The sequence below is a fragment of the Rhinolophus sinicus genome, chromosome 2, assembly GCF_057876585.1.
Source record: "Rhinolophus sinicus isolate RSI-liver-muscle chromosome 2, RSI-T2T, whole genome shotgun sequence".
Lineage (NCBI taxonomy): Eukaryota > Metazoa > Chordata > Mammalia > Chiroptera > Rhinolophidae > Rhinolophus > Rhinolophus sinicus.
In genome coordinates, this window is record NC_142502.1 from 96,551,666 (window position 1) to 96,566,574 (window position 14,909).

Consider the following 14,909-nt stretch of genomic DNA (forward strand, 5'->3'; position numbering starts at 1 on the left):
GCGTCACCGAAGAGCCTAGACACGCCCCATCTCGTGGAGCGACGACTAGGCGCTCTGTTTTTACGTCACTTCCGGAGCGCCTCCCTCCCGCGAGTCTTGCATCGGAGGAGTCTTCCCTAATGTGAGCGTCCAGAGGGCTCCGCGTTTCCACTGCTGCGTCCTGTCACCCTCCTGACCTTACACCATGGGAGTGACTTGGTAATGCTGCAGGGGATTTTGTGGGGCGTGACTTGGGGTCGTGAAGGGCCCTCGGAGCCTGGAGGGTACCCGGGAGCAGGGTCGGGACCAGGGTCGGCCGTCCCTAGGAGCTGAGCAATATGTCCTCGGATCGTGTGGGTGAGGGAGACACCCTGAGGGCTGCGGATTCTCCGGGCCTGGTTCCTTGGAGATACGCCGGCCTTTCTCCTGGGTCCCCCCCGCGACCAGGAACCTATCAGTGTTTGGGTACCTCCTTTTTTTTTTTTTTTTTGGTACTTCTTCCTGCCGGTGAGGAGATAGTACTGCCCGGGGTGGAACTTTAGGGTCGGAAATAGGATGTGCGGATTAGGACCTATTTGTAGGCAGGGCTGGAGCTGGTGTGGAATAGGCAACCAGGAGACTATCGTTTTTAGGCTTTCTCCTGCCCCTTCCTACAGCCACTAAATGCAGTTAGACGAGCCTGTGTCTGGTTCTAGTTTGGCCATTGTAAGATCTTGGGTCTAGAGAGGAAAAAAAGAAGCTATTGGGAATTAGGATGTTGGGGTCCAGGCCTTACACTATGTGTAATTACATGGTTGGCCTAATTTCTATGGACTTTTGTTTTTCTCTCTCTCTCTAACGTTATAAGTCAGAGTGGCAAGAAAAGGTATGGGCCTAGTGTTCTTGGAGGTATTAGTTACAAAATGCTAAATTCAGGGTGTTTTTTTTTTTTCTTTAATAGGTCAGTGTGAGCATTTCCAGTCACAGATGGCTGGAGGCCAGGATGTCTGAAGTCAGCGGCCATAGGCTTCTCATATAAGAACCTGTGGGAACAATCCTGGTAGCCCAGGTTCTCACAGGTTTGTCAGTGATTGCACTTTTGTTTCTACAGTTGACATCCCAAGCCTTTCTTAAGTTCTCCAGTGTAACGGAAATGTGTAAGGGATGGGAATGAAAAGTTTGCAGCACAGAAGCTGGGAACTCTGGAAGCCCGTTTTGTCAGTAGAGAAGGCAGACAGAAGGCAAGCCTCTCTGTGGGGACCCTTATCAACTTTTTCAGGCTCCTGGGACTTCTCACCCTAGTAGCATCAGTTGAGGGATTCTCTTATATTTCAAAATAAGGCACATCATCATCATTACTTATCATGCTTTTTCTGGTAGAGAGTAGTAACACTTTTTAGCAACAGTAGGACTCTACCTTGACAGCTTCATTTAGTTGATTGATTATAATAAAGTAATGCAGAGTCTCCCAAAAGTCAGTCACGTATGACTGTCTTTATGATTTTATGTAGCTAAGTACCATCTGTACTCTTACTTATTCATGTTTTCATTGAAATCTATTTCTTTTCCTTAAAAGTATTTTAACAGGCAACTAGAATCCTAGGGAATAGTCTAGTGTGCTGGTTAAGACCACAGACATGGAGCCAGCTCTTCTGGCGTTGAATCTTGGCTACACCACACCACGGTGTGGGACCTTGTTGTGCAAGTCGGTCATGCCCTCTGTACTTCAGTTTCCTTATGTTAACAAGGAGATAAATTATAGAACATCTTCTAGGGCTGTTGTGAGGATTAGAATAATAAATTCATCTCAAGGCCGTTGGGTACTGTCTGGCACATAGTTGGGGCTTGGTGATTGTTACCTCCCTCTCTGAGGAGGAAGCCAGTTTCACTCACCAGAGAAGGAAATCTTGGAAATAACATTTTTTGCTTTCTTGTCTTGATGAAATTCTTGTACGTGTTATTGCCTCTCACTCCCAAAGTTTATACACTTGAGGCTTTGTCTTAGATCCTAGGGCTGTCAAATAGAATGTTTTGCATTGGTGGAAGTGTTCTGTCAGCACTAATACAGTAGCCCCCAGCCACGTGTGGCTATTGAAATGCGGGTAGTGCAGCTGAGCCGTTGAATTTGTAATTTAATTTGTTCTATTAGTTTAAATGGCTACATGTGGCTTGTGGCTGCTGCACTGGACAGTGCACATTCGAAGTGTTAGAAAGTTGGGAAAAACAAACGAACCCCCCATTGAGGCTTTGTCCTTGATACAATCAGAACTTAAAGACTTGCAAGGAAATCCTTTCTCGTTCTACGACTCACTGTTAACAATGCTCAGTTTGTGTGCCCTAAAATCTTCTCTTGAATGTTGGCACACATGCCATGCTCAGCAACTTCTGGGGTGATAGGTAGGAAGTTCACTGCACTGGTGACCCGAGACCTGTGCTCTGGTTCTCAAGGACTGTGGTCTCCTGTCTCCTCCTCTTTAAAACGAGAGAGTCCTGGTAAGTGGTCTCTAAGGTAACTTCTGGCCCTGAGGGGCTGTGAATCTGTGGGTGATCACATGACCCAGCAAGTGCCCGTGTGTCTCTGGGTACTGATGCTTCGGTCCTCTCCCTTCCAGTGTGTCCCAGATGCCTGTGGCTGAGGGCAAGAGTGTCCAGCAGACCGTGGAGCTCCTCACCCGGAAATTGGAGATGCTGGGGGCAGAGAAGCAAGGAACGTTTTGTGTGGACTGTGAGACCTACCACACGGCCGCCTCAACCCTGGGCAGCCAAGGTCAGTGAGATGGGTCTGCAAGACGGCTGGAACCTGGCGTGGAGCTGATAGGCGTTTGTGTTCATTGGAATCTTTCTGCTCTTCTCCGAGGGTGTTTCTTTTTGTTGTTGTTGTTTTTTAAGGAGGGCGCAGCTCCAAGTGGCCCATGTGGCAACTTGGTGTTATCAGCACCACACTCTAACCAACTGAGCTAACGGGCTACCCTGAGGGCAGTATTCTTGAGCAGGTGGCGGATGTGTTTCTGAATTCATTAATTCTTGGTCACTTAGCTCTTAGACGGGGCCTACGTTTTAGTTTTTTTGCACTTTTAAAGCAATGTTTCTCAGAGAGTTGGTGACTAACTACGTCAAAATCATCTGGGTTACTTGTTACAGGTGCAGTTTCTTGGCCCTGCTTGCCAACTGACTGGTGTAGGTCTCATAAGCTACATTTTAACAAGCTTCCTAGATGTTCTTTATGTCTCTGAAGTTTGAGAAGGTCTCCTTTCAGACTCACAAGTCTTTGTATAGCATTCTGCTAGAGCTTTAGAGTTCTTAGAACTTTCTGCAGAAAGGCTTCCTGTTTCCCACACCTAGATGGTGGCCTTAGCTATCTCATTAGCATAACCTTGACCAATGAATCAGCTTTTGTTTTAAATGTATTAAGAGGTGAGATGGGCTGTGGATGGTGGTGGGGGTGGTATTAAGGAGGCAAAGAGCATCTCTGACTATGAGTTAGGGAACCTGGGTTCTCTTAGTCTTGGCTCTGCAGTGACTTTACCTTGGACAGTTCCATCGCACGGTGATTGCGCGTCTAGATATGCAACCAGGGAACTGTGTCCCAGCTCTCACTTGAGCTTAGTCCCGCAACCTGTGTCTGTTTCGGGGGTGACCATTTGCCTATTTCCCCATAGATCCATTCCTTGAATTTCCCCTGCAAACTGCATTTACCAGGTACCCCTTTTTAGCTACCTTTGGCCAGAGAGGCACTGGGGCAGATGAAAGGATGGGAGAAAGGGAAACCCCAGTATCGCTCTCCCTCTGCTTTGGGGAATGTCTCTGCTGTGTCTCCTCCTTGGTTCCAGCTCCTGCTAGGCAGCCTTCATTCCTGGCTCTAATGACAGCACATCTTCTCTTTTGTCTTCCAGCCGTAGGGATAGTAGTGGCTCCCTGTGTTGCTAATCTTGGGATGATCTTATTATTCCATTTGGTTTTTTAGTTCTTCTAACCCCTGTATTTCATTCCTTGTATTAAATCCTCTCTCATGAAACCATAAGATCTGGTAAGTGCCCTGTTTTTGCACCTTTCCCAATACAATTGTCTAATCTGTAAAATGAAGATAATCATTTACAGTGTTGTGCTAATTAAATAAGTTAATACGTGCAAAGCACTTAGAACTGAGATTGTCATACACTAAACCTTTAATAAATGGTAGCTAAGAGCTGTACTGAGTTCCATCTATAAAATTGCAGTGTTACCATTTGTTTTGCCTTCAGTAGGAAGGACATAATAATCAAAAGATAACAATTACGAAAGCATTTAGAAAACAAAACATTTGTATATAGATAAACTACTCTCACGAAACTACTTGGTGTTGGCTCTGTTTTCCTGATCAGACCTTTCTTTTCAAGGAGCTGCTGTCTGTTTGGGGAGACAGCACATTCGTGGCAGGACGTGGGTAGGAAGGGAAGAGTGAGCGTTAGGTCGGAGGCGTGGGTTGGAGTTGCAGCTCTGCCGCTTGCTGGCTCTGTTGCCGTTAGCCCAGCGGTTCTCACACTGGCCGTTAGCATCTCCTGGAGGACGTGTTAACACAGATGGCTTGTCCCTGCTCCCCGACTTTCTGACTCAGTAGATCTAGCGTGGGATGGATCATTTGCATCTAACAAGTTCCCGGGGGTGCTGCTGGCCTGGGTCCATTAGCTTCATTTTCCTCTTCTGTAAAAGGGGGACTAACTGGTTCTGCTTGCTTTGTGCAGGTAAGAAAGTACTTTGTCGTGATTAAAAATACAAACAACTGGAAGTGCCTTCTTTATTAAAATAAAACCTTAGTTGATTTTCAAAATATTTTTAAGATAGCGAGAACACCTGCTGACTTACATGAATTAAGTATGTAGTCACAGTGAGTTTGCACAAGAACAGAATGACAGATCAACTTCGATGTCTTTTTTTGTTTGAGGGTTGAAGTGTTTGAACTGGATTTATCAGGCGGTGAAAGGTATGAACTGGCAGCAAGCCATCAGGAGGGATGTGGGGAGAGGTTTGTGCAGAGCCCGTTGTGTTCAGGAAGTGGCCGCGGAGTGGGGGCCTCTATAGAGGTCACAGCGCCCCCTGCTCCTCTGCTCCCTTCTCTCTTCCATGGCTGTACTCATTCCAGCCTTGAATGTCTTCTTTCCTTCTCTGTGTGGCTGAATCCTACCCTCTCTTCATATCCTGGTTCAAGTCCTGTTTTCTCCGTGAGTTTTTTCTGCTGACTCTTGCCCACTTTGAGCTCTCCCTACCCTGAAGCCTTTCCTTCTTTCCAAAAGACTACTGGTCTATCCCAGGTAAGCACTTTTATTTAATTGTCTCTCTTTGTTTTTTAAGTTTTTTGCCTATTTCTAGTGAAATTGTCAGGTTCTTGAGTCCAGGGGCTACGTCGTCTACTCGTATGCCTCTTAAGCCCTAGCACAGCGTTGGGGATGGTTTACCTACTTACTAACTGTTTGGGATTGTGGCAGTCTGTTCATTAACCCTTGTAGTACACGAGAGAGGAATCTTGCTTTCCATTGTTTGCCTTCTTCCATTTTCCACTTAACCAAATACACGAATAGCTTTCCTTCCTCCTTGCAGAAAATCGATAGCCATCAATGAGCAAACTCATTTCTCAGAAACTGCAAGGGGTGAACTGGGGCCTGACACTAGATCTGCTGATTGCAGAGCCCGGTCCTTCCTGCTGTAGTGCACTGCTGCCTTCCCACGTCAGCCGACGTATTAGGATTGTCCGAGGGTTCACTGTTGCCTTCACGATGAAGTCCTGACTTCTTGAGTCATAGCAGACGAGTCTTAGCCCAGCTTGGCTGTGGCCCGCCTTCCCAGCCTCAGGCTCAGATACTCCCCTTTGCTGCATCTGTGGGGCCCCTGCCTATATTTCAAAGATGGGGGAGGTCAGAGAAGGTAGGGGTGGGCAGTATTTGGCATACTGAAATGCCGTTACTTTTGTTTTCCTTGTTATGTAACATGGGATTGCATAAAAGACTGTGTAAAGTCTCGTGAGTTACTAATCGTCATCATGAAGCATCCATCTGTGAGCCCGTTACTCAACTTAGGAATTCAACTATCAATGTGCGTGAAATTCCCTGCGTACCCCTTACCTTTCTCTGGAGAGGGGGTGGGGTTGACCCCATGCTGCCTGGCCTGCTGTTCTCCAGATAAGGCTGTTGGGAAGGGGGTCCTCCCCTCTGCCAGAGTTGCCACCTGGCCTTGTTCCCGGCCTTTGACTCGGTGGCGGAGTCTGCTGGCGAGGGGCTCGCTGCTGAGTCGGGTCTCCGTCCCCGCAGGGCAGCCCGGGAAGCTGATGTATGTGATGCACAACTCGGAGTTCCCTTTGAGCTGCTTCGCCCTCTTTGAGGGCGGCCCTTGCCTCGTCGCCGATGCCAACTTTGACGTACTCATGGTGAAGCTCAAGGGTTTCTTCCAGAGCGCCAAGGCCAGCAAGATCGAGACCCGGGGCACCCGCTACCAGTACTGTGACTTCCTGGTGAAGGTGGGCACAGTCACCATGGGGCCCAGTGCCCGAGGCATCTCCGTGGAGGTAAGCCCTCGGGGAAGCAAGAGCAGTGTGTGCCGCAGAGGCTGCCCCGCACAGGGCTCCACAGACGTCCACGGCTCCCTGAGCGCAGACACTGCCTCCCTGCTCCCTGTCTCCTTGGCGGCTTTTCCCTGCACAGCAGGTGGGACGCTTAGGAAGGCTGGCTTGCTAGAGAAAGGGAGGCAGGTGAATTATGTGGGGGGATCGGTCACTCATCCCAGGAAGGAGTGGAGCAGACCAGGGCAACTTTTGGTGCCGTTAACTTTGGGGGTGATGGGCCCTAAGCGTGCTTTAAGACAGGTCTCCAAAGTTGTGTAGCAAAGACATGCTTTTCCTTTTGCTTCCTATCCACTTTCTTCACGGTGGAAAGACTGCATCTTTGAGGGGTGTGTGATGATGTTATCTTAGAGGTGTAGGTTGAAAACGGCCAAGAGAGGTGTGGCAGTAGCTGGCTTTGGGACCATCGAGAGGCCACAATCTACCGTGCGCCCAGCACTGTGTGAGATTAAAAAAAAAAAAGAAGAAAAGTTAAGCTATGGGACCTGCCTTGTGCAAATTTATGATTTAGTAAGAGAACAAGGTCGGAACACACTAACTGTCTTTGAAGTTAGTCTATAAGAAACGTCATGAAAGAGGCACAGAGCGCTCTAGGAATTCAGGCCAACGAGATAACTGCTGACGGGGGATTGCGGTCTGTCCCACAGCGGTAGCATTTAAGGAGGGACTTCACATGTCGGGACGCAGGGATCCATAAATCCTGAAAAGCATCCCGGTGGAGACAAGGGCGTTAGTGGTACTTACTGCTCTGAAACTCGAGGGACCTTGCGGGCCAAGATTGCCTGACCCTTTTCAGCTTGTGACATACCTTGCGTTTGCTGAGACCCACTGGGGACCCGCGGTTTATCCTCCATATTTCCAACTCTGTAGTACAAACACAACTCAGCTGTTTCTCTACTTGTTTCTCCTTATGGTTACTAATAATTTCCTCCTGCCGTCTCTCCAGTGACAAATTAGGGGAGAGGAATGAGAAAGTCGAAGATGTGTATCCTTTGGCCCCGTCCCCTTTGGTCAGGAAATGATTTCTTAGGGTCAGAGCTTATGCCAGGTCCATCTTGGGAGTCATGTTTGGTCTTCAAGAGGCTATGAACGTATGTGTCTGCTTTGCTCTCTGTTGATCCCCCAACTCTCTCTCTCTCTCTCTCTCTCTCTCTCTCACTCACTCACTCACTCACCTTCTTTTGCTCTTCATTTTCTCAGAATTTTTCTGAGCTCCCCTTGGCATTTCACCCAGCGCAGCAGGGCCTGTCCAGTTCGGAGATGATCCCAGATCTGCCTGTGTCTTATGGGCAGGCGGGGGTTGATAACTCTAAGATGAGAATGTCAGAGGTGCTGAAAAGGAGTGATGCTGGCGCGTCGAATCCCTGGTGTTTGGGTTGCCTGTTTCCTGTACAGCAACACTGCCAGAAGATGTGTGTCGGCTCAGGGTTGGGGAGTGTGGGAGCCGGGGCCAGAGGCGCGAGGGAAGCAGAAGCCCTCCTTGCCTGCACTCACCCTCGTTCTCTGTCCCTCTGGTCCCCAGGTGGAGTATGGCCCCTGCGTGGTCGCTAGCGACTGCTGGAGCCTGCTGCTTGAGTTTCTACAGAGTTTTCTCGGCAGCCACACCCCCGGGGCTCCTGCAGTGTTTGGCAGCAGACATGACGTGGTGTACGGCCCAGCAGACACCATGGTCCAGTACATGGAGCTCTTCAACAAGATCCGCAAGCAGCAGCAGGCGCCGGTGGCCGGGATGCGTTAGTGACACGCAGCTCCCTGGGGAGCCGTCACCAGGGGACTGCACAGGAGGAGCAGGTGCCGCAGCCGAAGGCCCCGGGGCCCCAGAAACCCGGGCAGCATGGAGGCCTCTCTCCCTCCTGTTCCCAGCGTGGCTTTGATCTGGGGCTGCGGACTCCCCGCCCCTGACCCTCACACAGCCCCCCATAGCTGTTTTACCCCGCGCCTCACCGGACCTGGCCCATCCTTCAGTGATAATGACGAAGAGCGAAGTTTGGAGCTGTCCTGCTTTAGGGGAGAAGGTAGGACGGGTGGCCCTGCCAGTGTCGGTGGGGAAAGGAGTCTGTATCTCCCGCTGGCGAGGATTTGGCCGCGGCCCGCAGTGCGCAGGCCGTACGTTGCGTCCGGGCTGGGCTGTAATAAAGGCTCTTGCTCTGCTCAAGGATGCGGCTGCGCGTCTCCTGCAGAAGGAGTAGGAGGCACACCGTGTGGGAGGCTGTCCTTCTCCACTTGCTGTCTGAAGCGACCTGCAAGCTGCATTTCTTAGGGTGTCGCCTGAGTCTTTTGAAGTCTGTCTCCCTCTGACACCTTTCGATTCTGTTGTGAATTCTATTAAGCCACAGGCTAAGCTACTAGAACAAAGAACCTGGAGTACAGTGGCTCTTCATATAAGGTTCATTTTCTCTCTTCTGAGAATAGAGAGGTAGTCGCATGGTCCAGTGCAGATTTAACTCTACAAGGTCGTCAGGAACGTGAGGAACGTGGTTTCCTTCTATTTTGTTCAGTCCCCCCCCCCCCCCCCCCCGTAAGGTCAAAGCAGATTCATCAGCCTCTTGTCCACATTCCACGGAGGAAAGAGAGAGAAAAATGCAGGTTTTTTTCTTTCAAGGCTGTGACCTGGAGTTGCTCCAAGCACTGTGGCCACACTTTGTTGACAGGGGTACCGGGCTACAGAGCCTCGTATTTGCGTAGTTCTGTGCCCAGTCCATACTCGGGATTCTGTGCCTAAAAGATGAAGAAGGAAATGGATGTGGGCGCCCAGTTCATGGCCTCTGCCCCGTGGAGCTCAGTGGACGTGCCCAGGAATGCTCTTGGTGCTGTTTTGCAGTTAGGACCTCCTGTAACTAAGCCATTTGTTCATGAATTGGATTGGGATAGGGCTGATGCCAGAGCCACGTCCAGTGTCACCCCTCGCCTACGTCTTAGCATCAAGGCCACTCTGGTTCTCATGTGCCCAGAGCTTTGTGTTAGAACAGCGACCTGGTACCTGCACGGTGCTTCATGCTTTCCTGAGCTCTTTCTCCTCGTCTCTGTCGGGCCTCCATGCTGCTCATGTGACTGCCGTTGCCTGCCCACCCTTCTGCTGCAGAAATGTTCAGTCCGGCTAGCATTGAGACACACAGTCAGAGATGCTCTTAGGAAACGTGTTAATGTACGTACTGCCATGTTGTCCTCAAGGGTACTGTCCCTCCTTGAAGGCACCGAGAGAGAAAGTGTTTTCAGACCCAAGGGCCTGGAATCTTAAGCCTCTGCAAGAAGAATCAGGTAGTGGTCATGTTTCCCTTTTAGCCCTGCCTGGCAGGCAGCTCAGTTCAACTTTATAACTGCAGGACTTGTCATCTGCATGTTTTGTTCTCACATCCCTCTGGTTTTTCGTTTGTTTCTTTGTTTTGTTTTGCTTTTTTAAGTTGAGGTATAGCTTAGATACCATTTATATGCAATAAAATGCACAGAGCTTACGTTTTCGGCCTTCTGGTTTATATTTGCTCTTGTCCAGATTTATCTATTTTTAATTTTCTGTAGGTTGCCTCCAGTTTTTTATGACAGCATTTATGAGACAGCAATTTGAACATAATGTGTTCCTGATAATATATAAAAATCAAGTGTAAATATGACTCAGACGTATGCCTTATAAGGAGGGACTCTGTTCCCTAAAACCTAAAAAATAGTATAAACTCCCGAACTATACTCTGCCTGTGAGACACAGTCATGGCCCCTACACACCAGCGTGCTTCACTTTTGTTCTTTTCCCTTGCTTTGAGCATACATTGGACCAGCATTAAGTCCAGTGAACACAGATCAAGCTTTTAGAACTGCCACTTTGCGTACTTGTGTGTCAATTAAAGGAAGTTTATCACTGAAAAAGATGGGTAATGCCCTACATTTTAATCAATATGCCTTCTCTTGCCAAGTCGCCAAAACTGAACTGGTAACTAGTGGGAAGGGCCCAAATGTCTTCCAGATTTTGTGTGCAAATCTGAATGGGGTTTTCAGGAGTAGTTTAGGATTGTCAGTGTACAAATATTTGAAAGTTCAGGTTGAATGAAAGTTGAGCAAATGTATACATTTAAGGAAAAAGGGCATGGCTATCCTTTTATAAACGACAAAACTTAAACTTTGCTGGTAAATGGAGATGACAGATTTTTGGGTTCAAATCTCATGTTCGTCCTTCTCCACCAGGCTGTCTTCCTACCCAGCTTCTTTTGCTTCCAGATGCATTTTCCTGTCTGTAGCTACCCTCGAAAGATCAAAACCTGGGAAATTTCTAGGACCCTGCTAACAAGTCACCTTGGTGGGTACCTTCGCCAGAGCCACAGAGATCTGCCAACTGTGACAGTCAGAGCGAGGCAGGACAGCTGGAGGGCTCACCTACTCTCTTTCACTATAAGATGGGGAGGCGGTGGACCCCAGATAGGTCATGCTGAGAGACGAGGCTGGAGTCAGGACCAAACTTCAGACTCAGGACTACTCCTGGCTACCAGCATGTGTCCAAGTGTGGCGCCTGGACTCTGTGTGGTGCCAGGGGATTTCAGGTAGAACGTGGAAAACATTTTTATAGCAGTACTTATGTCTTACTCTAATGTACAGTAGAGAAAAATATAGCTAGCTCTTTATTCCTTGGGATAAGTTTTTTTTTTTTTTTTGAGTCCATTTAAAGGGAACTATGACAAAAATTTGTGGGAGCAAAAGGCAGTTGCTAGGATTTGGGGAAACACTGTGTTCTACTTTGGGTCTAGTCCATTTCCTGTATCCATTAACGTTTCTACTCTGGCTCTGTTTTCCTTTGGTCTCTCCTGTGCTGGTCTGATTCTCTGTACCTGTCCCCGTGCTGCCTCCTGCTTGCTCTCCTCAGATCTTGAGTGTCAAGTAGTCACATTGTCCCAGACCATCTGTTAGGGTCGCTGCTCCACTGAAGGAAATACCTAGAAACTGACCACTCCTCCCCGCCGCCACTTTACTTCTACCCAGTGTGTCCATATTCATGGCGGAGGCTTCGGGATGAGGTAGTGAACATTTCTCTCCAAATCCTGGAGGGTAAGAGGAGCAGTTAGAATTCCCACATAAACATGTTCTCCGGGTGTCAAACGTTAAGACTCTTAAAATAGAGTATAGGAAAGGCTGGAGGCTGAACATGAGAGGACATTGACCGATCTAGAGCCAGGCAAGACTGATATACTGGGGGTGCCAAAAAAATATAGACACATTTTAAGAAAGGAAAACTATTAAAATTGTAATATTCAATATATACCGATCACAAAGGGTGAATACCAGTCACATTTGATGTCTGCAATTACAGGAGGTGCTCAGAGTGGTTAGTTCCCATCAGAGTCCAGACACTTCTGATGACAGTGAACTACTGCTTGAGCAACGCTGACCAAAGTGTCCACTTGTAGACAGATTTTTGGCGCCTCCAGTGTATATCTCCTCTCTGCCTCCAAGCTCATAGCTGTGACTCCCGGTACTGCCTTTCCCTCGCCACAGCCTCCCTCTCCTTCCCTGCTGTTGTGTGAGTACCTTGGGCTGCAGGCCCCAGTCACAAGTGCCATGTGTAATGGCTGAAACCAGCTGTATTACAAGTTGGGTCCTCTCCTAGGGCTTGGTGTCTTTCGCCGTTGAGCAGTCACTTCTTGGGGGTGGGCTCTCTCCCAAGGTGAGTTTCTCCATTGTGCACAGCATTCCAAATTCAGCCTCTCCGGTTAGAAGGGACCCTGTAAGTCAGCGAGTGTGACCAGCATTCAGTACTCATCTTTCCACCGTCCCTTGACGGCCTCATCTAGGGAAATCCTTCCCTCTGTATTTCATCCCTTTCCTCATTAATTCAGAGACAAAAATCAAAACAAAACATACCTGCTTTTTCCCTCCCAGATTGTGGAGACTGTACTGTACTTAATGATGGAATTTATCGTTAGTTGGTGCTGGATGGAGTGTCTCTAAAGTAGGGGTTCTAATCTTATTGCAGGGTATTAATCCCCAAGGGGAGCCTCAAAAGGCCTGAGAAGCCTTGCACCTGCACATGGTTTTGTGCACATGTGCAGTGTGGGAGGAATAGAATTGACAAAGGTCAGGAGAGTATCTCAAAGATCCATGATCCCAACAGTGAGTCTCTAAAGGGAGAACAGCCCCTGAAGGGTAACAGCAGGAAGACAAAGGGGAGCCCGGGATGAGATACATCCAACTGGCTCATTGTGAGCCAGAGCTTGCCCTGCCTTTTGGACCCCTCATCTGGGCTTCTCTCCAGGGAAGTCCCTCCTTCATTGTGGGGTCCTTCAGGCCATTTAGTTTCTGGGAAGCTGGACTGCTGTCCTGCTCTTACCTTTCCTATCGGTTCTGCCTTCTCTTGTCTCTTCATACACATACACACAACTTTGTAGAAATGAGTGGGAGTAAATATGAATGAAGCAATCTTTATAGCTTTCTTGGTGGCCCCAGGAGTTTCTCTTCCATTATGACACACTCCATGGGATCTGAAAATTATTCTGTTGTCATGCAATTTGGCATAATGAGTATATTATCGTTTTTCAGAAAGATGTAATTGGTGAGGCAGAGAAATAGCTCCTAGACCAGGGGTATCCAAACGTTTTTCAACGTTTTTCACCAAGGGCCATATGTGGTAAAATACACAAACAGCCGGGCCACTCACTTGAGGTGAAGTATGTATTGCCTCACCTGGTTTATTTAAGTAAACTAAATATATTTTTGGAATTTGCTGCGGGCCAATTAACAATGGATCATGGGCCGCAGTTGGCCCGTGGGCCGCAGTTTGGGCACCCCTGTCCTAGACTCTGATGAAATTGGCAAGTTGAAAAAGAATTCTTAGGGGTGGCTGGTTAGCTCAGCTGGTTAGAGCACGATGTTCGTAACACCAGGGTTGCCGGTTCAATCCCTACATGGGCCACTGTGAGCTGTGCCCTCCACAACTAGAATGAAACAACTACTTGACTTGGAGCTGATGGGTCCTGGGAAAACACACTTAAAACAAAATAAAAGTTAAAAAAATAATTCTTAGACTAGGGCAAAGATTCCTAATTTTCTTTTTATTCTCTTTTATTTCCTAACACATTTCTGCCCCATCCGATGGCATAGACCTGTTTTTAAGGTTAATATGAATTCTACCGAATTGTCTTTGGAGGCTTTAAAAAAGAGATACAATACAATACTAAAGACCACATTTCTCTGTCCTAGATTGTCCCAAAGGCAGAATTCAATATTGGACGTCTTTTGTCATTCAGAAAAGGCAAGGCTAGGGATGTAGAGGTGACAGGTGTCCTGAGGCAGCCCACGAGGGGAGAGAACATGAATTAGGGGACGGGTGGCTGGGTGCTAGCCATAGTACTGTTCCAACTTGCCAGGTCACTTGAATCAGGTCGGCCTTTCTGCGTCTCATCTGTAAAGTGGGAACAATGCTGCTGATTTGCCGTATTGCATTGGCTCCTTGAGAGGCTCAGGGGAGAACAGATGTGGACAGAGTGCTCTGTAGGCAAAGAGATGTCTCTGCTCTTACATCTGTTAATGGTTCTGAAGGTATTGGTGTTTGGTTAGGATGTTTAAGATGGGAAGTTATGGGGTCCTTACGTAGTGGCAGGTTAAAATTCTCCAGTGCAAAGAACATTGTAATAAGAGAATGAGCCGTGTGGAGAGAGTGTGCAGAAAAAGGATTCGCGTGCAGGTGTATTTTTTGTAACCAGATCAGTGAGCACAGTTGTATGGACCATCTGTTGAGCATGGAAATATGTTTTTAATACTAATTCGTAGTGATGAGGTTTTACTTGTTCTCCTATAATATAATGTAAAGGAAAAGAGGCTGGGCTTTAAAAAAAAAAAAAAAGTAAGGTAGAAAAGGCTATCTTTTATGTGGAGCATTTATCCCTGTTTTCCCTCAGCTCCCAAGCCTATGTTGTGACTCTCTAACTTTTTTTTTTAATGCCACGTATATTGTGATTGCACCCATAACCAGCTGTGTCTTTAAAGAAAGTTCAGTGTTCTTGATTCTATTTTCCATTCCTCATTGAGGAGCCACCTAAACTCTTTTTTTTTGGGGGGGGGAGGGAAGGGGAACAGGACTTTATTGGGGAACAGTGTGTACTTCCAGGAGTTTTTTCCAAGTCAAGTTGTTGTCCTTTCAGTCTTAATTGTGGAGGGCACAGCTCAGCTCCAAGTCCAGTTGCCGTTGCTAGTTGCAGAGGGCGCAGCCCACCATCCCTTGGAGTTGAGAGGATGCGCTCCAACCAACTGAGCCATCCAGGAGCTCAGCAGCAGCTCAGCTCAAGGTGCTGTGTTCAATCTTAGTTGCAGGGGGCGCTGCCCACCATCCCTTATGGGACTCGAGGAATCGAACTGGCAACCTTGTGGTTGAGAGCCCACTGGCCCA

At 48.0% G+C, this 14,909-nt stretch overlaps 1 protein-coding gene across 1 annotated transcript; it reads left to right on the forward strand.

Moving 5' to 3' along the window:
* Positions 1–60: 60 nt before the first annotated feature.
* On the forward strand, positions 61–9,999 carry MED20 (mediator complex subunit 20). The gene is made up of 4 exons (XM_019738343.3): positions 61–198; positions 2,571–2,725; positions 6,240–6,493; positions 8,070–9,999. The coding sequence occupies exons 1-4, from the start codon at positions 185–187 to the stop codon at positions 8,283–8,285; spliced, it is 639 nt and encodes a 212-aa protein (XP_019593902.1). The 5' UTR covers positions 61–184; the 3' UTR covers positions 8,286–9,999.
* The last annotated feature ends 4,910 nt before the right edge of the window (positions 10,000–14,909 follow it).

Excerpts from the sequence above, each read along its gene's own strand:
- MED20 (XM_019738343.3), top strand. Across the intron at positions 2,726-6,239 it reads CTCAACCCTGGGCAGCCAAG|GGCAGCCCGGGAAGCTGATG; the intron begins GTCAGTGAGATG and ends CCGTCCCCGCAG. Across the intron at positions 6,494-8,069 it reads CCCGAGGCATCTCCGTGGAG|GTGGAGTATGGCCCCTGCGT; the intron begins GTAAGCCCTCGG and ends TCTGGTCCCCAG.